This window comes from Thalassophryne amazonica, chromosome 3 (genome assembly GCF_902500255.1).
Source record: "Thalassophryne amazonica chromosome 3, fThaAma1.1, whole genome shotgun sequence".
Classification (NCBI taxonomy): Eukaryota; Metazoa; Chordata; class Actinopteri; order Batrachoidiformes; family Batrachoididae; genus Thalassophryne; species Thalassophryne amazonica.
This window is the reverse complement of record NC_047105.1, coordinates 9,014,558-9,039,152: the sequence shown is the minus strand read 5'-3', so window position 1 is coordinate 9,039,152 and position 24,595 is coordinate 9,014,558. Positions and strand designations below refer to the sequence as shown.

The 24,595-nt window shown below is 38.2% G+C and overlaps 1 protein-coding gene across 2 annotated transcripts in view; it reads left to right on the top strand.

The window, feature by feature from the left end:
- Positions 1-24,595, top strand: part of LOC117506091 (metabotropic glutamate receptor 4-like) — a 771,651-nt gene that overhangs the window by 392,378 nt on the left and 354,678 nt on the right. For both annotated transcript variants that reach the window (XM_034165608.1, XM_034165614.1), the window contains one exon: positions 2,440-2,656. In XM_034165608.1, the coding sequence (XP_034021499.1) occupies positions 2,440-2,656 (217 nt within the window). The remainder of the gene's footprint in view (positions 1-2,439; positions 2,657-24,595) is intronic.

Below are 24,595 nucleotides of genomic sequence, written 5' to 3'. Positions count from 1 at the left end.
GAACTGTTGCAATAAAATCAGGGCGATACAAAAAAAGACACTGAAAATACCAGGATTTGTTTCGCCTTGCTTTTCATCCAATCATTTCTCAGCCTCACCAATGACATACCCCCATCTTGTGATACCCTGGTGACAAGTGCAGGATCCTGATACAGGATCCAGATCTTTTCATTCAACCGAGATGTCTGATCAAGATGAGAGAGTTTTAGTCTCTCTAGCAGGTAGAATTCTATAACTTGTTGTGAGTTACTGAGGAGTTAGTGAAGAGGACACTCATAAACTTTTTAGAGAGACATAAGATCATTCCATAATTTACAGATTTACATGATTTACCTGTGTTATTCATTCTACATGATTCATGTGTAGGATTTTGATGATTATAGAGTAGATTAGACCTCATGTGTTATGCTGTTTTTTATTAGCACAAGTGTTCAATGAACGTTGTTGCTGTATTGAGTAAATGAGTTGTTATTAAATGGAGTTGACAATAATTATATGGTTCTTGTTCTTTATTTTTATTGTAATATGTGATAAATATCTTATTACATGTCTGTTTATGTATCAAGTCCTGTATCATGCCCCGATGTATCTGCACTCGACACAGACAGCTCAGGTTTTTTTAAAGGTGTACAGCACATACAAGCAATCCTTTGTAGTGTGCATAAACTCAGTCTCTTTCTCTCTCGTAGTGTAGTGTTGCCTAGTTTTTCCTGTGCCGCCGCACCGCGCCGGCTGCATCCGCACGTCTTTCATTAAAAAATCTCCTTTAACAGTGGAATATCCAGATAAAATGCTGAAACCGACTTCTTCTGAAACTTCTCTGTTCTCTCACGACATCCTGGATCAATAGATCCTGAAATGTGGAGGTTTTCAGCTTGAAACAGGCTGACGATGGCGCCTGAGAGCGCTGCGTGACGTCTCGCACCGTGGGAAGTCCTTAAAGCGACAGTATCACCTCAAAATCTCTCATCAGCCGTTAAAATTTTCACGGAAAACCAGCTTAATTTTTCGAACCGTGTCCACTTCATTGTGTCTCACAGGTTTAGAAAAAATTTTGATCAAACAAAGCGCCAGTCTCTCAGCAACTTCTCAGACAAAGGAATTCCGACGAGGGGCTGGACGACTCCTCCCACAAGGAGTGCTCACAGGCGAATGACGTCACCGACAGGCGTGGAAAAACTCACGCATGCACACGAGGGTTCAAGCATGTCTGACGTAAAAACATATGAATGAAATCCATATAGTTTTTGAAAACAATAAAAAGGACCTATACTTTATTGACAGCCCTCGTATTAATTTAAAAACCGACACAATGATATCGGTTTTTAATGCAGTGCCGTCTGAGGGATTAAAGGTCACGGGCATTCAATGTTGGTTTTCGGCCTTGCCGCTTATGTGTAGAACATTCTCCAGGTTCTCTGAATCTTCTGATTATATTATGGACTGTAGATGATGGAATCCCTAAATTCCTTGCAATTGAACATTGAGAAACATTGTTCTTAAACTGTTGGACTATTTTTTCACGCAGTGATCCTCACCCCATTTTTGCTTGTGAACGGCTGAGACTTTTGGGGATGCTCTTTTTATACCCAATAACGACACTCACCTGTTTCCAATTAGGTGTTCTTTGAGCATTTATCAACTTCCCCAGTCTTTTGTTGTCCCTTCCCAACTTGTGTGTGATGTGTTGCAGGCATCCATTTCAAATGGATATATTTGCACAAAAACAACAAAGTCTATCAGTTTGAACATTAATTATCTTGTCTTTGTGGTGTATTCAGTTGAATATAGCTTGAAGAGGATTCTCAAATCATTGTATTCTGTTTTTATTTACATTTTGCACAACGTCCCAACTTCATTGGAATTGGGGTTGTATTTGCCACCATTCCTGCAGAACAGTGCATAAACCTATTGAAGAACATATTTCTGTTTGCTGCTGCTTGGGTGTGAAACTTGAGTGTGAAACGCAATAGTTCTTGTGGTTGTGTGGTTTAAGATGCATAAGAGTTACAGACAAAATGCTATTCTTTTAGCAAACATCATCACATTAATACAAATATAACTGAAAGGTGACTACTCTAAAACCTACTGATTAGAAAAGCTGTTGAATCTAAACCTAATTAAATGTAAAGCCAACGGAAACCAAACAAATCTAAAGTAACTGATTCCAAATCCAACCAAACATAAAAATAAATGAATCTAAGTAACTGAACACAAAACTAACTGCATATAAACTTAATTGAGCCTAAACAAATGCAAACCTAACTGAACATAAAATTAACTGTATAAAGTTAACTGAATATAAAGCTAATTGAATATAAAACCCAAACTATAAAGCTCTCCGTACATGAAAGTGACCGAATGTAAAGCCAAGTGAATATGATTGAACTGTAACGCCATATCAAGCTTATACATTTAAAACAATCTTTTTCTCTGCAGATACCCCAAGTGAGCTATGCCTCTACGGCTCCGGAGCTCAGCGACAATACTCGCTACGACTTCTTTTCCCGCGTAGTGCCTCCAGACACCTACCAGGCCCAGGCTATGGTGGACATTGTCAAGGCCATGCGATGGAACTACGTGTCTACAGTGGCATCAGAGGGGAACTACGGAGAGAGCGGTGTCGATGCTTTCATTCAGAAGTCTCGGGAGGACGGTGGGTGTACTTGGTGTCGTATTTGTCTGTCCTGTCTTAAAATAGGTTTGAGATGTTTTTTTTATCTACAAGAACATACTGTACTGCAGAATTCATGCTGGATGTGATTCCAGAACCTCCTAACGACCACAGATATATGGCAAACACTCATACTGTATGTGCCACATCAGCTGCTAAAGCAGCTTTTTAAATTGGATTTAATCAATTAGAATAAGCATAATTCCAGACTACAAATCTCACAACAGATAATTTTATGTTTGTTTTTTTGTTTTGTTTTTATTAATATGATGCGTGAACTATGATGTTTTTGATAACTGTGTTAACATCAGAAGGGCATTGGCTGATTTAGACCTTATTTATCTTGCTGATCTTTCCAAGATGGTTATGAATGTTAGGGCCCCTTTGTTTTCTGGATCCTTTTCCACTTGCATGATGTAATTGTGTCATATTTCAGGGGCTTCTTTAAAAAAATAAAATAAAACTCCACTGAAGTATTTCCAGCCACTTTCAAGTTGACAGTCATGAAACTTTTTTAAAAAGTGGACCTGAACCCAGAGATTTTGGCAAATTGTTAGGTTACTGGTCCATTGTTATTTTCCTTGTATGTAGCTCCATTGATGAAGATCATTCATGATTTGGGCTGAATATTCATTGTTGTGCAAAAATGTACAGTAGTCTTTTGGATTTACTTGATTTTAATGTCTGCATTGGTTGATTTTCATTGTATAGGAACAATTCAGCAGGTGGTTGACCTTTGCATTTGCATTTTGTACATTTTGTGCACTGGGTGTGGAGCAAACTGCTGGCTCAGATTAGACAGTCAGGTTATGTTGATATTTTTAAATCTAGACTATAAACACTTTTTCTCAGCTGCCTCCAGTTGTTCAAAGTGGGAAGTTTCTGTGGTTTAGTGCTTTAATTCTGTTTTTATGTGCTTTTAGTAATTAATGTAATCTTTAATTATTATTAATTTGAGTTAATTAGTGTGTTTTTGTTTTGTGAAGCAGTTTGTTGTTGTTAAAGTAATATAAATTAAATTATTATTATTATTACTACTATTATTATTATTATTATTGGTATATTATATTATATTATTGGTAACACATTCTATAGCATATGCTTCAATGTTTGCCTGCTACTATATAAATGGATGCATGTCTTCTTTAAAAATATTTTTCAGATTTCGCTGGAATGAAATAAGTCTGTAACGCAGTGGATTTGCTCGTGTTTTTACAAACCCAACTTCGCAGCCTGATAACTATATTTGACTCTCAAACATAGCTCTTAGCAACTCTCTGTATCAAATCTTGTCATCTGTTGTCGGCAAACAAGTTGAGATAAGCCAAATGTGCACTGCTGTACCTGCTGAGAAGCCAGATAGAGCCAAAGTAAACAAATGGGCTTCTGAAGAATTTCAAGTATCTGACAAGCTGAAGGTCTTCTTCATTTTCTGTGTTGTGAGAATGTTGAATATTAGGTAGCCACAAATGGGCAGACCATGTTTTTGGTTCTATACTTTTACAGATTTACAGGTGGAAGTCATGCAAGTGTCAGGGGGCCTTTAAAAATCCTGGGGTCTTGTTCTTCACCAAAGATTGAAGGTTGAGGTTGTGGATACATGCAATTGAAATTAGTATCCTTGAATGAACTCCCCTGAGAAAATCTGACATCTGGAATGAGCTAAAAGTACAATCAGTGATCCTTCATGTTAAAGGATGCTTGCTCTGGGGGTTGGTAAGGTTAGCCCTTACTTGTGTGAAGCACCTTGAGACAACTTTGTTGTGATTTGGCACCATATAAATGAAAATAAATTGAAATTGAATTGACAGGAAACAGCTGAGGTGGCTCTGGCATCTGAATTGGACAAAACCTGCATACTCCTATTAAGACATTCTATAGGCATATCAAACTGGAAGGAGAGCCAACATACACTAGAGGGTCTATATATTCCATCTGGCATGGAAGCACCTGGAAATCCCTCAGCAGAGGTTGCTGGTGTAGAATTGAGTGTTGGAGGTCCGAACTATGTTAATTAGCCTGTGACGACCACGACATTACCTGAGTGAAGTGTTGGAAAACAAAGAGCTATTTGCTGCAGCTGACAATGTGTTAGCCACTGGACACTGATATGCAAGTAAACATGACTTGGAGAGAAGCTGACAGCCTTGGGAGGTCATAATAGATAGAGATTGGCAGAAATAGGTCTGAAATCTAAAGCCGCAGTCCCACCGAATAATGAAGGATGAAGAAGGAGCCACGCACCTTGTTTTTTGTTTTGTGAGCTATCGTGGCAGTATAGTGGCTCAGAGTGGCTCTTAGAGGCATTATCTTCAGTTAATGAGGCTCCTCTCTGAGTGTGACGCTAATTTCAAGATGTTCAAAATTTAGCAACAACAGCGTGGCGCAGTTTGTGTTTGAGTTACTGCGACAGCTTAGAGCCATTTGCGTGGTGCTTATGAGTTTGCAAAAAGTCCATTATCCGTGCGCCTGGCACCTTCGCAGGACCTGAGAGGCTATTTGTGGAACAGCTCTCCTCTTGCACACACAATTCCACCTGCTCTGTGCGCTGGACTCTATATAAAAGAATTATTTTGTAGCGGATTAATCATTTTCTGTCAAACCTTGGATGCTGAAAACACCTCTAATCACTTCTGGAATTAATGGATCACATGAGCTCCGCTGTGTGTGCGCACTGATGCAGTGACTCATCATCATGCTTCAAATGAGCATTTAGGCAGAACGCCAGCTCACAAAAGAGTGATATTTCAGTCAATATTGGACAAACACAAAGTTAAAATTTGGGTGACTGCGTGAAAGTGGATGTGTGTTTAAAGCCATGGAAGATAAGAACTCCAGTGGAGCAGCGAAGAGCAGGAGCTGTGCGGCAACCCAGGTGGAGAGCGCGCAAAAGACCGATTTTGAAGAAATAAACAGACGAACACAAAGTTAAAAGTGGATTCACGTTGTAAAAATGATTGTGTTTAAAGCCAGGTAAAAAATAAAGCCAGCAAGCCACGGATGGAAAGGAAGCCACTTAGAAAGAGCACAGAGGCGGCTGTCCATGAAAGGACAACAGCAGCGCGCGCAAAAGAGCGATTTTAGAGAAATAAATGGACAAACATAAAGTTTTGTGTGTTTAAAGCTGCAGAAGAAAAGCCAGAGAGCCGCGGAGCCAGCGAGGAGCACAGAGGAACCCGTGGTTCGGGTCTAGCTGGTGTGCATTACAGGTGGACAGCAGCCTGGCGCACAGCGCACAACTGCGGAACTGTGCTGGAGTGTCTATTTTTGGACTGTGTTTAAAAAAAAAAAGACGGGACATCTTTAAATGCTGCTGTGAATCTGTGAATTGAAAACCCACACTTTGAAGGGACCAGGTGTGGGAGGGCTGGAGGTTTGGACCAAACTCATGCCTAAACATGCGCCAATATGGCGTTATCATGGCGCTATCATGGCACTACATGGCTTAGTGTAGCTGATGCGAGCCATTCGAGGCTGTAATGACTGGTCGGTCGTGGCTCACTAGAGGCTACTACGCGGCGCATGTGGGGTACAGAGAGGCACATAGTGGCACCTTCATAGTGGATACGTGATAGATCAAAATGTGGGTCATTCTTCGAATAATCACCCCACACCCATGCGTGGCTCCTTCTTCAGCCTTCATTATTCGGTGGGACCGAGGCTTAACACACAAGATGTGCTACCTGTCTGTGTCCTTGGGCAAGACACCTCAACTGCATTATCCCAGTCCACAAAGGTGTAAATGGGTACCAGCCTTGGCTGGGGAAGTAACCAGCATCAGACTAGGGACCCATCGCAGACCATCTTCACTTCATGTGACAGAATCTAGGGATAAACATGGGCACCTTTGGGCCTATATAGGACTTAGATTCAGGTTCAGATTCTTTAACGTCATTGTAACAAGTACAAGGACAAGTAAGGTGCCTTTTCAGTGCAAATATACATTTTGTCAAGTGAGGTATCAACCATGCAAAATAGCCAATACCTCACAGATATTCAACATATACAGTGTATTCAGAAGATATTCACAATGCTTCACTTTGTCCACACTTTCACTTATTCCGCTGTGACTACTTTCCAGATGCACTGTATATTCATACCCAGAAAATAATAAAACAAGAAGAAATAAGTCGTAAATAAGCCTTGAAGAACACTGATGCCAGACTTTCCAGATTCTAGAGCAGGGGTGCCCAAGTTCGCTCCTCAAGATCTACCTTCCTGACACTCCTAGTTCTCTCCCTGTTCCAACACACCTGAATCCAATGAAAGACTCCTTAGCAGGCTTTTAATGAGCCTTTCATTGGATTCAGGTGTGTTGGAGCAGGGCGACAACTGAGTGTCAGGAAGTTAGATCTTGAGGACCGAACTTGGGCACCCCGGTTCTAGAGGGTGAAGCAGATGCAAGTCTACAACTGCTACTGGATGGGACACTAGTCCAATACAGGTTACTTCCCCAGCCATGACTTGTAGCCATTAAAAATTGGGCGGAGATGAAGTGTCTTGTTCAAGGACACAAATAAGTAAGTCAATGGAGAATTGAACTCAGGTCTACATGTTGGAGCCCAACTGCTATCCCACTGTGCTAGTTGTTGTACATACTGAGAACAGCAAAGACTTTTGAAATATCAAATAAATAATGGCTTTTTATGAGGTATTTGACATGTACTAACACACAACAATATATTTAGTGATAAGAAGTTGAAAACTTCACTTTATGGTGTCCCGGTCATGTCTTTGGTTTGTCTTTGCCTGTACAGAGGAGGGCTGCTTTCCAGTGAATGCTCATCAATTACATTTATTACACTAAATCACCTGGACACTGAGTAGTTTCCAGGTGACCCTAACCCTAATCCTAACCCTCTTAACAGAACAATTTTTAGTCACACGTTTCTCTTAACATGATCAAAAATGGACATGGTTCTGATGAAGCCTCCCAAAATCGAATAATTTGCAATAACCAAACTACTGCATGTGAGTCATTAGAAATTTGCTTTATCAAGATTTGCATTACCATATTTTTGGAAGTATACGTTCATGCCTTTTAAACTTGTTTTAATCCTCCTGTGACTTATATTTCAAAGCAAAATATATGTCAAAAATGTATTGACAAGCACAATATTGTGTCATTTACACATGGGACAACTGAACACTGCTCCTGCACATTGATATGAATGGGGAGGGACTGGGTCTTATGCTGCGTTCACACCGGGCATGACCAGACGCCATAAATTTGCGGGGGTCACGTGGTGACGGACCCGCCACCATCGCCCGGTGTGTTGCTCTGCTTTTGCTGCGAAAATTCGCCCCAGTGCGTCATCAAATAGGAGCTTCCATTCCGCTCGCCGGCTCCGGTTGTCAGTCAAGTTAACATGACGGACCTTGATCACACAGAGCGAGTTGTTGTGGAAAGCTGACAAACATCATAAGATGTTCCCAATTCGGGGAGTATCATTATTTGCTGCAGGAGCTGTGTCTGGATGACGGCTGCTTTCAGTGGTCCTTCCGCCTCTGCGGGACCCAGTTTGAGGACCTCCTGTCCTGTTCACGCGTGCACATGTAAACAATTTAAAAAAAAAAAGAAACTCTGCTGCCTGCTGTGGGGCTGCAGCTCACTCTTCCCCCCAAAAAACTGTCATAATTATGTTTAGCAACCAGTCACCATTTGTTTTATTATACATCTGTGAAGTTAATTAATAAAATATTCTCCACAGATGATTCGCTCACACGCGCACGTAAAAAAAAAGAAACTCCGCTGCTTGCTGCGGGCTGCTCCTTGCTCTTTCCAAAAAACTCTGTCATAATTGTGTTTAGAAACCAGTCACCATTTGTTTTATTATACATCTGTGAAGTTAATTAATAAAATATTCTCCACAGATGATTCGCTCGCACGCGCACGTAAAAAAAAAAGAAACTCCGTTGCTTGCTGTGGGGCTGCTCCTTGCTCTTTCCAAAAAACTCTGTCATAATTGTGTTTAGAAACCAGTCACCATTTGTTTTATTATACATCTGTGTAGTTAATAAGTAAAATAATCTCCATGTACGATTAGCTCGTGCACGCATGTAAAATAAAAAGAAAAAGAAACTCCAATCTTGCTGCTGCGGGGCTGCTGCTCGCTCCAAAAACTCTGTCATAATTGTGAAATAAAGGACAAAAGAGACATAAGTCCTGCTCACAGGCTGCTACCAGAGACAGGACATGTTCACAACTTCAGTCAAACTCCAGACATCTCCACGCACTACATATTCAGTCCCTGATTGGTCATCGCGGCGTGACGAGAAGAAAAACTTCAGATTTTTCAACTTGGGGAGGAGAGCAACGCGACGTGATTTGACGCAATATCGCACCACAAACGTGTCAATCACTCAAAATCGCTTTCACTCGCGTCGCTTCATTCGCATTGCTTCATTCGCATCCGTCGCGTCGTGCTGCGTGACTTGGTGCCAAAACGTATCGTTCCATAGGGATTACATGGCAACCTGTCGCTGCTGTCACTCACGTCGCGCCCAGTGTGAACGCAGCATTAGAGAACAAACTTGGCACTCAACTTGTTTGCATGTTGTAAGACAGCCACAGTGGAGGGATGGCTAGGCTAAGGTAAGACTATCTCTACAATCTGTCCTTTTGAAAAGATCATTTTTTTTATATTTAATGAAGCAAACATGCACATGTCTAGCTATGAATTGAGGTGATCCTTGACAGTGTTGCCATAGTTACTTTGAAATGTTACTTTATTAGTTACTTTTTAGTTACTTTACATAGTTTCTTTATACACTTCTGTCATTAGCAGCTTTGTGCAGTTAATTTATTAGGAGCTGCTGACAACGTGTAACTAATAAGTAATGTAACTAATAAAGTAACTAGTAATCAAACTTTGTTGCTCTTAAGACTGAGTAATCAGCAAAGTAACTAATCAGCAGAGTAACTAATAGTTACTTTTCTGAATTCTTAAGCTGAAAAATAACCAAGATAGATTACTAGTTACTTTATTTGTTACATTCATCAGCTGCCGACAAGTTGTCCACAGCTGCTAATGAAGCAACTGTATAAAGTAACTGTAAAATGTAAGTGTTTAAAGGTAACTAATAAAGTAACTTTTCAAAGTTGCTGTGGCATCACTGGTCCTTGATGCTTACATCTGTTCAATAGTAATAAGAAGTGGTGTTTGTCTCAATTTAATGATCATCATAGAGATGATACGGCTACGTGGTGGCACATAGCAGACAACCACCTGCCTCATGCAGAGAGGAATATTTGCGATACATTTATGTATTATATAAAAAGGTTGTGTAGTGACAATGAAAGTTTTTCTTTGAAAATATCAGACTTTTATTAAAAGGCCAAAAAGCAGCCCAAAATGTTGATCCTCTAGGTAAATAAAATGAATTATGTCACAGTAAAAATAAAGCTTACTTTAGATAAATAATACACATGTGCCACACATTCATTTTGGTGCTCTCCCTCATCTTGCAGAGAGGAATATTTAAGATATGTTTATCATATAATAGGTTGTGTGTCCCTGGCAACTAAAAACTGTCTGAAATTCACATTGTAAACTACACATTATACACATTTTAGAAAAAGCAAGAGAAATAATTCAAAATTGATGGAATTATATGTTGAATCAAGACAATCCTAATAATGTGATCTGAAACAAAATAAATGTGTAAACAACCTAAACTTTGATTCACATGATATGTTGATTTCAGTGGTTATCAGCACACATTAATATCATTATTATTATCATTATTTTAAGATCATAATTGAAACTGCTGCAGTATTAAGACAGCAAATTTTGGCACAATACAAATCGTGTGTTGCTATAAGGTATTATTTTCAATTCACTGCAGCACATCTGCCATTTCTTTGTCAGATATTGTTTTGATCTACATGTGGCAAGAAAAGAAACCGAAAAAGCAGATGATCTGATTCAGCTCCCTCAGCACCAAGCCTTCTGCCACCTGCTTGGAGTTCCACTCGCTTCCTCTCATTCCCTTAAGAGTGCTGCCAAATCTAACTGAGTACAATAAGGGTAAAAAGGAGATGATGAAAGGTAAATATGAGTTCCTTGTGGGTTTTTTTCATCTTTGCTTTGTATCTCTCTTCCACTGAAACCAGTGGCTGCGAGTCAGTCATCGTTCAGTCTTTTTCTTCCTTGGGCTATCTGAGGCGAGAATTTACTCGTCTCTGATACAGTGACCCAGGTTCTGACCTCCCCTGAAGGAACATATTTAAGTGCAGATATTCAATACACACAGATATAGAACACATGGCTGTGTGAAAACTACTTCAGGACACCTCTGATGCGCGACAAACTTCACGTTAACGCAAAGGTTATTGACTGTTTCATAATTATATTCCAGGTCTGTAAAGTCAAGCTGATACAAAAGTCACAATGTGGCTACATTACACACACACACACACACACACACACACACACACACACACACACACACACACACACACACACACACACACACACACACACACACACACACACACACACACACACACACTAACTGCAACTCGAAATGACCTAAAATGAATATCCCAGTAGTTTTTTTACTTTTTGAACTGTGACGGTTTTATATCATTGTAGCAGGGACGGTGACCACGTGGTTAATGCACTTGGTTTTAGTGCAGAAGGTTCCCAATTCAAACCCCACCCCAGCCACACTTCTCCATGTAATGCCATCAGTACCATCAGGGAGGGCATCTGGTGGACAACGTGTACCAAATCAACATGCAGATCCATCTTGGACCTGCTGTGGAAACCCAAGGAGCAGCTGATGATGCTTTTTTACTGGTTTTGCACTATATGATCCCTTTAATAAGTATCTTATCTGAGCAAGAGTTTATCCAATCTGCTCCTCCATAGTTAAAAACTGGATGAAAAACTTTTTTTGTTACATTTTTACATGTAACTAGTCCATGGCTGTGTTTAAGTAACAGTTGTTGACATTTAAAATGCAGAAGTCCACTGGTTCACACAACAGAGTCATAGTTTAAACATTTTTCAAGGACTGTTTACTTATGTCTTCATGTGAAAGTAGCCAGGTACATCTATAAGAAAAGTATTCAGCAGATGTTTTGACTCACTTGCGGTGGTCAGCAGGTCAGGAAAAAAGAAAAGAAAATACAGATGTGATTATCACAGCCTCTGTGCTGCAGAGCTCATCTGACCTGCTGAAGTGTCAGAATGATCACTGATTCAGACAAATAGGTGAAATATTTGTGCATTTTTTGATAAAAGCATGAAATTTGGTATACCTATAGCCAAACATTTTCCAAATAAAATGGGATATTAGGCCATCATGAATTGTCAATTTGTCACTCATTGCATCCAATTTTCAAAATGAAAATGGAAAAAAAACTCCAGTCTTATTGAAAAATATATCACATTGTCTGATCATAGCGCTTCCAAAAAGGTATAGTTTCTTTCTTTCTTTCTTTCTTTCTTTAATATTTATTTCATTAATTTAAAAGAAAAACAGAAAAGCAAAAAACAAAGCACCGCAATACCAGAATGAAAAGGAGCAGAAAGAAGAACAAGTCTTATGATTTCTGCCCCTTTTAACAATACAATCTTTCAATATCCAGCATCATAGTCAACATTATTTAACAGATTGCATTTCTTTAACTTGTCACATACCACTGACCCATTTCATAATTATGACCATTAATTAATAGATTACATCTCTAACAGGTTACATTTAAACTTAAGACACTCCAAACATTATTAACAGTTTTTTTTTACTTTCTTGCAGCCCACTGACTTATTTCATAGTTTCATACTTAACTTAATACATCTAATTTAATATGTTTTTTAAATAATTTAAGCAACCTTAATTCTTTAATTTCTTTATTAAGATTGTTCCATAATTTGACACCATTTACTGCAATACTCCTTTCCTTTACTTTGGGTATAAATCTTGTTTTTTTAAAGACTTCTGTTCCTTTCAATTTATAACTACTTACTCTTTTTTCAAACATATTTTGAATGTTTGTTGGTAAAGTATTTTTATTAACTTGGTACATTGTTTGTAATATTTTCAAATCGACTAAATCATGACATTTAAGTACCCTATACTTAATAAACAATGGATTAGATGGATCTCTAAAACCACTGTTACTAATCACTTTTAAAGCTCTTTTCTGCAAAATAAATAAAGGTTGTATATATATATATATATATAAATTGTATATGTTGATCCCCAGATTTCTACACAGTAAGTTAAATATGGGACAATCAATGAATTGTACAATGTTAATAAACCATAACTGTTTAATGAATATTTTACTTTATGCAAAACAGCAATGGCTTTCGCTATTTTTCATTTTATGTCATTTATGTGTGACTTCCATGTAAGATCTTCATCAATCATGACTCGTAAAAATTTTGTTTCTTTTACTCTTTGTATATCCATTCCATCTATTTGTAATGACACATTATTTTTTTCGCTCTATTATTAAACAATATAAAATTTGTCTTATTAATATTTAGTGACAATCTGTTTATATCAAACCAATGTTTAACTTTTTACAACTCTGTATTTATCACTTGTGCTACTTCCTGTATATCTGATCCAGAGTAAAACAGCGTTGTATCATCAGCAAATAAAATGCTGCCAAGCACATTGGATACATTCACAAAATCATTGATATACAAAATAAACAGTTTGGGTCCAAGTACCGATCCTTGTGGTACTCCATAAATAATGTTACACAATTCTGATTTGGTATTATTTATCTGAACAAACTGTTTTCTAGTTTCTAAGTAGCTTTCTACCCACTGATGTGCAACACCTCTTATTCCATATTGTTGTAACTTGTGAACCAATCTTGAGTGGTCTATAACATCAAAAGCCTTTTTCAGGTCGATAAAAATACTTACAAAATAATCCTTATTATCAATTGTTGTTGACATTTTCTCTATTAGTTCCATAATTGCCATAGCTGTTGAATGTTTTGTTCTAAATCCATACTGAGCATTATTTAAAATATGATGTTTCTCAATAAATGTATCCAATCTTGTCACAAAAACTTTTTCCATAATTTTAGAAAACTGTGGAAGCAATGATACTGGCCTGTAATTAGAAAAATTATGTTTGTCTCCATTTTTATATAATGGGACTACCTTAGCAATTTTCATTTCATCTGGAAAAATCCCAGTTGACAGAGATAGATTACAAATATAAGTAAATGGTTCAATAACAATTTCTATTATACTTTTTACAGTCATCATGTCTAAATCTCCATGGTCAGTTGATCTTTTGCTTACACAGTTTTTTACAATATTTCTTATTTCATCTTTTTCCACATTGTCCAGGAAAATACTATTGGCCGTATTTACCAATGTATGTAATTTATCTTCTATTATTGGTTTATTTCCCACCAGACTTGATCCTACATTTGAAAAATAATCATTAAACCCATTTGCAACTTCTTTTATATCATATATCTCTTTATTTTCCTTAACAAAGTAATTTGGAATAGTTGCTTTCGCTCCATCACTATCAATCACACTTTTTATAATTCCCCATGTTACCCTCATATTATCTTTACTCTTATTTAATTGTTCACTGTAATAATCTTTTTTTTGTTTCCTAATTATTGTTAATAGTTTATTTTTATATTTTTTTTGTATTTATGTTCTGATTCCTTTGTTTGCAATTTTAAAAAGCACCTGTATAAATAGTTTTTCTTTGCACAAGCATTTTTTATTCCCTTTGTCAGCCATGGTTTATTTACCCTTTTCTTACTAATTTCGATTCATTTACAATTTTTATTGTATGATTTCATCAATATTTTCATAAATGAGTTATATGCTACATTAACATCACTAACATAAACTTCTTCCCAATTTTGATTTTTAAGGTCATATTTTAATGCCTCTAAGGCTTTTACTGACTTATCTCTTTTAAAGTTTATAACAGTTTTTTTGTTGTACCTATTTTTATATTGAAATATTGAAAAAAATGGTAAATGATCGCTAATATCTGTCATGAAGATCCCATTCTTGATAATTTCATCTGTTCTGTTTGTAAATATATTATCGATTACCGTTGCACTTTGCGATGTAATTCTGGTTGGTTTTGTTATCAAGGGGAATAACCCCAATCTATACATTGAATTCACAAAATCACTTAATCTTTGGCAACTGGAGCTTTCTATGTTAATGTTAAAGTCCCCACACATAAAAAGCGTTTTGCTTTTAATTTGATGGAATAATTCAGTTATTTTATCTGTAAATTTCACAACACAAGAATCTGGTGCTCTGTATACACAACTGATTAAAATATTCTTAGATGTTTCATGTACAAGTTCCACTGTTACAATTTCTATGACATCATTCATAATTGTCATTTCTTCAACAATTGTACACATCAGATCTGTGTTTATATACAGAGCAATACCACCGCCTTTTTTATATCTTCTGTTTACAAAATACAGCTCATATCCCTCCATTTGAACTTCATCCATGAGATCATCTTTAAGCCAAGATTCAGTGATTGCAACAATACTAAATCTATTTTTAAACTGATTTAAATAATCTTTTATTTGTGAGATTTTACAATACAAGCTTAGGCTGTTTATATGTATGAGTGACAGGGTATCTTCTGCAATTTTTTCACTATTCAGCTGTTCTACCGTATAATACTCACAATCGTTTTTAAGTCAAATATACTTTCATCAATATTGGTGTCTATGTCATATATTTTATCATCTGTTTCCATGTTTGATCTGATTTTTTGTTGGTCCAATTACCAACAGACGTCAGATTTGATTGTCTATTCAGGTCTGTATTTCGTAAGGTCCTCTGTGTTTTTGATTTGTATACCGTTTGTTCCTTCTTTTACTCTAATCCACACCCTCCAATTCCAGACCCATGTAGCAACAATATGTTTCTGTTTTCTTAGTAGTCTTGCTTCCCTAGCAATATCTGCATTTTTTTTTCGTTAGATGCTCATTTATATAGACACTCCTTCCTTTTAAATTCTTTGCCTGTCTTAATAACTCATTTTTATATTTTCTGCTTGTAAATCGTATAACAATGTTAGATAGTTTATTTTTTCTATCTCTAGTTGGAATACTATAACAGTCTGATATTGTGTCTTGATGGATGACAACACCTTTTTCATATAAAAAGTTTGTAACTTGTTCCAATGATTGTCGTTCATCAGGTGGTGCATCCTCCCCACCTTCTCCACCAGAATCCACCACCCTTGCATATGTCCCATGTTTTGTTTCTAGTCCAGATATTAAAACATCATCTTTTCTAGTGAATTGTTCAAGTTCATCTACATGTTGCTCAAGTTTCTTAATGATCTTGTCATTCTCTTTAATCTCCAGCATCAGATTGTCTAAATTAGACATGTCTTTTGATATATGGTTTAATGAGGTCTTTGTCTCCTCTATATCTTCCTCGAGTTTATCTGTTTTCCTGGGTGGTGCCATGCCGACTATCGTGGCTCAGTATGGCCACTATTGATTACAAAAACAATTCTCACCAGTAGCCTCCACCACCACAGGTCCGGTAGCCGCACACCAACCCTCCCCGTTGCCAACCTCGATCACAGCCGCCCCCAGCCACAGTCGTAGCTACCGCTAGCCACGGATGTAGCCGTAGGCAGCCTCAGATGTAATCGCCTCCAGCCTCAGATGTCGCCGCAGCCGCCGCAGCCGCCGCAGCCGCCCCCGGATGTAGCCGCCGCTAGCCGCGCATGTAGCCGCCGCTAGCCGCGCATGTAGCTGCCGCTAGCCTCGGATGTAGCCGATGCCGCGGGCCTGAATATATCGCCCTCACCGATGCCGCGGGCCTGGATGAACTGCCTCCACTGATGCTGATGTTTGGACTATCTATGACTGAATGTTATGGAGTTACAGAGTAAAAACAGCAAAAATGGTGACAAAGGTCAATTTCAGTTTATACAGGGGTCAAAGGTTAATATTGCTCCAATTTTGGTAAAATTGATGCAAATTATTGTTTTAGTTAATAGGCTTTTAAAAAGGAATAGTTTGCATTATCTATCCTGCTTAGATGTCAAGTTATGCTGCAACATATGTCATATGTTATGTCATAGTTAAAGACATTCAGGTTAGGTGAATTGGAAAATGTATAATTTCCCAGGTCTCCCTTGTAAAAGAGATCTCAATCTCAATGGGACTAACCTGATTAAATAAAGGCTAAATTAAATTAAAATATGTCATACACAGTAAATTTTGCAGAATAAATATGCTCTGCCAGGACTACATCAGGTCCCAGCCAAAAGTGAGTTAAATACACTCTGTTACAGAGTGAAATCAGCTCTACCATGTTGTTAGATCAAGTTTTCAACTCCAATAAGAGTCATTCACAGCATGATAGAGTCAATTTTACACTGTAACAGAGTTTATTTAACCGTACTGGCAGAGTACGGTCCCAGTCCAAATTGAGTTAAATACACTCCCCTGACCCCTGTACAAACTGAAATTGACCTTTGTCACCATTTTTGCTGTTTTTTGCCACATAACTCCATAACATTCAGTCTCAAAGACTGTCCAAACTATACCATCTTGGAATCGTTATGATCAGATAAATAATGTGGTATATTTTTCAATGTGATTGGACTTTTATGCATTTTTATTTTGAAATTGGTTGCCATGGCAACCATTAAATAAATTCATGGCTCAATTTCCAGATTGTTTTTTAAATGTGCTTGGCTATACCTGTACCAAATTTGCTGCTTTCATCACCAAAAGCCCAATTCTTATGAGAAAAACAGTGGTGTCATTGCCTAACGGGGTGCCAGCAGAAATTGAGCTACTGCTGCAAAGAAGAAGAAGAGGAGGAGATTGTGCCCACAGGCAGCAGAGGAAGAGGAACACTCAAAGGGTGGAAGTGAGAGTGGGGACTTTGAATATTGGCAGTATGACAGGTAAAGGTAGAGAGCTGGTTGATATGATGGAGAGGAGAAAGGTAGACATATTGTGTGAGCAAGAGAACAAGTGGAAGGGAAGTTAAAGCAGGAGCATCGGCGGTGGGTTCAAGTTGTTGTACCATGGTGAGGAAAGGAAAAGAAATGGTGTTGGAGTCATTTTAAAAGAAGAGTAAGTTAAGAGTGTGTTGGAGATTAAGCGTGTGTCCGACAGGGTGATGAGTGTGAAGATGGAAGTTGAAGAGGTGATGGTGAATATCATCAGTGCATATGCCCCACAGGTAGGTTGTGAGAGGAAGGCGAAAGAAGATTTCTGGAGTTTGTTAGATAAGATAGTGGAGAGTGTGCCCAAGCATGAAAAAGTGGTGATAGGAGCAGACTTCAGTGGACATGTTGGCCAAAGGAACAGAGGTGATGAGGAAGTAATTTGTAGACATGGTATCAAGGACAGGAATTTGGAAGATCACATGGTCACTGATTTTGCAAAAATTTAATTGAGTTTATTTAATTTATATAGGGCCAAATCACAGCAAAGCTTCCTCAAGGCGCTCCACACAAGTAAGGTCTAACCTTACCAACCCCTAGAGCAAGCACACAGGTGACAATGGTAAGGAAAAACTCCCTCTGATAATTTTGAGGAAGAAACCTCAAGCAGACCAGATACAAAGGGGTAATCCACTGTCATACTAATAAAACATTTTTAACAATACAGTCAGTAGGAGCAAGGCTGAGTAAGCCATTAAAGTTCTTCTGCAGTGGGCCCCACACCGAGCGCTGGGGGAAAAGTTCTCCTTCCGCCATGAAAGTTCTCCTTGCAGTGTGTGCTGAGTGCTGGGGGATAGGAGAGAGCAGGACCAACTTCCCCAAGAAGATTTTTAAATTCATAATCCTCTGAAACATTATTGCCTGCATTTTGAGCACCAAATTGTGTGAAGGAAAGCCATAGTTTCTTTTTTAGTTAATGTTTGTTACAGCCTTACTTTAAAGGCAAAAGAAACAAGGCATAAGGCCAATTTACACCCAGCAGTTTATTCAAGAAAATGTTTATGTTTTTTTCGTACATTAAATAACTTGTAATTAAAAGTTTTAAGTTAAAAAAAATTCTTTAGAAATATTTCATGTTTGTCTGTAAATTAAAACCATAACTCATCTGTTGTTGTTGTTTCTGGTGAGATGATTTATTGTTTAACATGATAATCAACCTTGGACATTTATTTTTAGACAAAATAGCATGAAAAGTAATGCGTACATTTTTAAGTACGGTAGATTTAAAGAGCCTTTGTTTTATTTATAAGTGTAGCAGCAGGTGTGAGTTTGCAGAGACGACAGGTGAGCTGGACTTTCAGCACATTTAACCAGATGAAGGTCTCCTCTGCAGCTTCAACCTTAAATTGGTTCTGTTTTTGGAAACACTTTCATTTTGAAATGCAGAGATGTTCTCTTCTTCCGTCTGGACTTCAAATTTTGGTATATTTATTTAGACTAACAAAGAATGCCCTTTATAAACCCATAATGCAAAAACCTTGGGGGTACCTAAGCATCCCCGAACCCTTGGCTTTTTAAGGTGATTTTTCCGTCCCATTACGTTGAGAAAAAAAAAATCCTGCTGATAACTGCGACTGCATAAACAAAATGCTGTTGTTAAGTGTTTGCAGAACAAATGTTTTTTTTTTTTCATATGGCAGAACATTTAAAATAAAATTGTGCTATACAATACTTTTAAATTCATTTTTGGATTTTGCATATAACAATGCGATTAATTGCGATTAATCATGGAAATCATGCGATTAATCTTGATTAAAATTTTTAATCATTGCCCAGCTCTAAATTAAATATTTGGGTCAACTGTCCAAAGTAATGAAGAGTGTGGTAGAGAGGTGAAGAAGAGAGTGCAGGCAGGGTGGAGTGGGTGGGGAAAGGTGGCAGGAGTGATTTGTGACCGAAGAATACCTGAAAGAGTGAAAGGGAAAGTTTGCAAAAGAGCAGTAACAGTACAGATTTGAGACGGTGGCACTAACATAAAAGCAGGTGGCAGAGCTGAAGATGTTGCAATTCTCTTAGGGAGTGATGAGAATGGACAGGATTAGGATTAGGAATGAACATATCAGAGGAACAGCTCAGGTGGGACGGTTTGGAGACAAAGTCAGAGAGGTGAGATTGAGATTGGATATGTACAAAGGAGGGACCCAGGGTATATAAGGAGAAGGATGCTGAGGATGGAACCACCAGGCAGGAGGAGAAGAGGGAGGCCAAAGAGGAGGTTTATGGATGTGCTGAGGGAGGACAAGCAGGTGGTTGGTGTGACAGAGGAAGATACAGAGGACAGGGTGAGATTGAAACGATTGATCTGCTGTGGCGACCCCCAGTGGGAGCAGCCGAAAGACAAAGAAGTGGTTGTGGTTAAAATGTGAAAAAAGATATTTAAAAAAAAAGTTACCTTAGACCTTGTTACTACCAAAAGAAAGTCTACAAAGGTCCTACAAAGAGCCTCCTAATCTGTTGTGCAATTTTTGAGCTGCTTACTTTTTTGTTGGGGGTTGTTGACCTAATGCGGATCTGGATGTTGATACCCTTTCTGATGCAACTCCAGATGTACAAGCAGTCCCGGCACCATAAAAAAATATTAAGGGGGCGATGAGTTTATCACAGGGGGCGGGGTCGCTCCCCCCCCCCCCAAAAAAAAAAGTGCACACCGGAGGAGACGTGCCTCTGAGCATGCGTAATGAATTGGGTGCGCTCCTGGAAAGCTCGTGTATTTAGGCTACACCGTTGTAAGAGACTGACTGAGTAAGAGTAAAGAGTCATGACATTATTTTTCTAATTATTATTTGAACGTATAGACCCTCGGTCAAGTGATCTCCTGCATACCACACAGAGCCGGTGTTCTGTCGAGATGAGGTGCGCCAACTTTCGACACTCTGAGCTGTGACGTACCTCCATGTTGTCCAATAGGAACGACGCGTCGGGCCAAAACATGGAAGACTCATGGCAGAAACCACTGATCTCTACAAAATGGATCGGACCAATCCGATTGGTGCAGAAACCACTGATCTGTACTAAACATTAACATGTGACAGGACTGCTCATTTAGAGAGCAGTTTTCTGAAGAAAAATCATTGGAAATGTTGTTGTTTGTTACCTCAAAATTTCTGATTACTGTTAAAAAAAAGTTTAGAACACTTGTAATTAAAATAGCTAAATAAATCAATAAATGGTTCTTTAGAAACCTTTCATCTGTAAATTAAAACCACCTGTTATTTCATATTAGATAATTTCTTGTTTAACATTAGGAACCTCTGACATTTATTTTTAGACAAATAAAATAACATGGAAACTTGTATATTTTTTAAGTCTGGTAGATTATTTATATCTCATTTCAACCAGAAAAACAAACACTAAATAAATACAAATGTTTATTATAAATGCAAAAGGAAATAATTTAACAATGACTGCAGTGTGATTGTAAAGTAGGATTTCTGTGACATAAACCTCATGATGAATTTTTTTATAGTCATTTAAACTTGTAATTTCGTCAAAATATGTAATTGCCTTTAATGTGATCAGGACAGAGTCATTTCTAAAATATGAATTTGAGCACAATAAGTGGAAAGCTTCTACTTGTGCAAATGTCTTTTGACTTTGATTCGTGGACATTTTTAATGATCCGTTCATTTATTGTTAAAATATAAAATGAAACAGCTTTTTTAAAAATAATAAAATAGTTGCTGTTCAAAGAGCCTTTTATTTAGAAGCAGGTGATGTTCTGCTGGATTCTCAGGACCAGATGAAGGTCTCTTCTGCAGCTTTGACCTGTGGTGGTTTTGCTGAAGACACTTTTGTCCTATTTTGAAAAGCAGAGATGTTTTCTTTCGACTGGACTTTGTGGTGTTCAGCTCATCAATGGAAGTTTGGTTGTCTGCACAGCAAATGTTCCTGATTGGGACAAATAAAAATATTTCTTTAAATATAAAGAAACACTAAACAGTTTATACATAAAAAAGGGGGAAAAAAAATGGCAAAAAAAAAAAAACAATGGAAAAACGCCCGAAAAAATAAGTTATTTAATGCTGAGCTTTTGTGGTGTCTGAAAAAAGCTGTAGCTTTATTTGGTAAAAATAAAAAAGACTGAACCATTTACAAATTAAAAGTGTTCACTCAGATCAACTGTGCTAAAAGGCTAAGCTAACGTTAGCCGATCATTAAACCTTCAGAGCAGTTCAGTAAACGTCACGTTTTATTTTTACATTATTCTCACCTCGATAAAGCTGCAGAACTAAACTCCGTTGGGCAAACTGGGACTTTGCATATATCCAAAAAGTGGGAGATTTCGGACTGAGTGGGTTTGCTCCATCACCCCGGCTGCCTGCCTCGGTCTGCCCAGGAATGATGCCTGAAGGCCGGCTTCTCTGTGCGGGTCGGCCCGCTGTCGCGGTTCAATCGATATCCCACCAAGTCATCAGTCCTCCCTCGGTCGGTGTCACTCCGAAAAGTAGCTGAAAAAAGCTTCTCCCAGCAGGGTGATGGGAGAATCGTTCTACTGCTGTTTTTTAAAGGTTTTTTTGTGGTTCAGTCGACGCAAATTCAAGATGGTGATCGCTGAACTTTATTCAGGTTGTGGAAACAGCCAGAGTGTGACCCTCCCCTCCCCTTGCCGCTTCTGAAGCGACGCGTCTGACGCGTTGGAAACGCACCGCCCTCTGCAGCACTGACAAGCGCAACCCTCAACCTATCAAATCCCTTGAACACAGACACACGCCATATCCGTTTGTTTTAAAATTAATTACTTTAGTTAATTAATTTGGATTATTTGTTAAATAAATGATATTATTGAATAACTAATATTTTGCTATATTTTCCAGTATTTCTTTTTCTTTCTTTTTTATTTTTTTGATAACTCTAAAATCCGAGGGGGCGAGGTTGATGACATGAGGGGGCGTCGCCCCCAAACGCCCCCTCGTGGCGCTGGCTATGTGTACAAGCATCGAGACTAGGGCATGGGTGGACTTGAACCACTGAACCACTTATCAGGTGTGACTTTCCACACACCTGGTAGCTGTGAGGAAAGAATTCCAACTGCTGTCGCCCATGTTACCACGTCATTCAGAATGAAATGGCCACACCCAGTCAAAATTTCACAAGAATATAAGGGGTATAAAAGCTCATTTATGCTCCACTTACACATGAAAATCTATTTATACACTTTAAATGATGTAACCACTGCTGCTCACATACTTCGACACAGCCTTTTGTTGGCATGTACATTAAGAAACATATGCACTAGAGGGCACTGCATGTTGTTTTGAAAGTTTCTGACAGCATTAAATGTGGCAATAATGTTTTTACTGTAAAACATGCAAAAACATTAACAGTTGTGGAGACAGGAAATGATTATTCAACCTAAGGTGTGGCTAAATGCCACCAATTTAAAATGCAGTGGACCAGAATAGAAGTTGATGCAAATGCATGATGCACCACTTGCAAATGAGGTAGGGAATGAAAGAGCAGATCTGACATTCCACTGACTGTAACCTTTATTTGACTACTTAAGATCTTTTAACGTAGTATCTGCAATGAAATAGAAGTCAAAGCAAATGTACGAATCACTGCATTTATTTCTTCATTTGCATTTTCCATATCATCCCAACTTATTCTGATTTGGGGTTGTATATATAAAACCCCCACTGCAGATTTTTTTTTTTGTCCCAGTTGAAATTAACTTGCCACCAGAAAATTTCTAGTTGTGTTGGACAAGCAGACAGCTGTTAATATCGAGACACAAGGCAACACTCAAGTAAACAAGTTCTCACCAGTAAGTACATAGGTCGTCCTAGTGAACCTGGCATTCCCACAAACGTTGACATCACACAGACATTGTATTACACAGTGTGTATTATTACTTCCACAACATTAACCCAGTGACTACATATACAACCGCTGGCAAAAATGATGGAATCACCGGCCTCGGAGGATGTTCATTCAGTTGTTTAATTTTGTAGAAAAAAAGCAGATCACAGACATGACACAAAACTAAAGTCATTTCAAATGGCAACTTTCTAGCTTTAAGAAACACTGTAAGAAATCAAGAAAAAAAATTGTGGCAGTCAATAACGGTTACTTTTTTTAGACCAAGCAGAGGGAAAAAAATATGGACTCACTCAATTCTGAGGAATAAATTATGGAATCACTAACACCTGCATCAAATCAGCTCTGCTCATTAGTCTGCATCTAAAAAGGAGTGATCACACCTTGGGGAGCTGTTGCACCAAGTGGACTGACATGAATCATGGCTCCAACACGAGAGATGTCAGTTGAAACAAAGGGGAGGATTATCAAACTCTTAAAAGAGGGTAAATCATCACACAATGTTGCAAAAGATGTTGGTTGTTCACAGTCAGCTGTGTCTAAACTCTGGACCAAATACAAACAACATGGGAAGGTTGTTAAAGGCAAACATATTGGTAGACCTAGGAAGACATCAAAGCATCAAGACAGAAAACTTAAAGCAATATGTCTCAAAAATCGAAAAATGTACAACAAAACAAATGAGGAACGAATGGGAGGAAACTGGAGTCAACGTCTGTGACCGAACTTTAAGAAACCGCCTAAAGGAAATGGGATTTACATACAGAAAAGCTAAATGAAAGCCATCATTAACACCTAAACAGAAAAAACAAGGTTACAGTGGGCTAAGGAAAAGCAATCGTGGACTGTGGATGACTGGATGAAAGTCATATTCAGTGATGAATCTCGAATCTGCATTGGGCAAGGTGATGATGCTGGAACTTTTGTTTGGTGCCGTTCCAATGAGATTTATAAAGATGACTGCCTGAAGAGAACATTTAAATTTCCACAGTCATTGATGATATGGGGCTGCATTTCAGGTAAAGGCACTGGGGAGATGGCTGTCATTACATCATCAATAAATGCACAAGTTTACGTTGATATTTGGTCACTTTTCTTATCCCATCAATTGAAAGGATGTTTGGGGATGATGAAATAATTTTT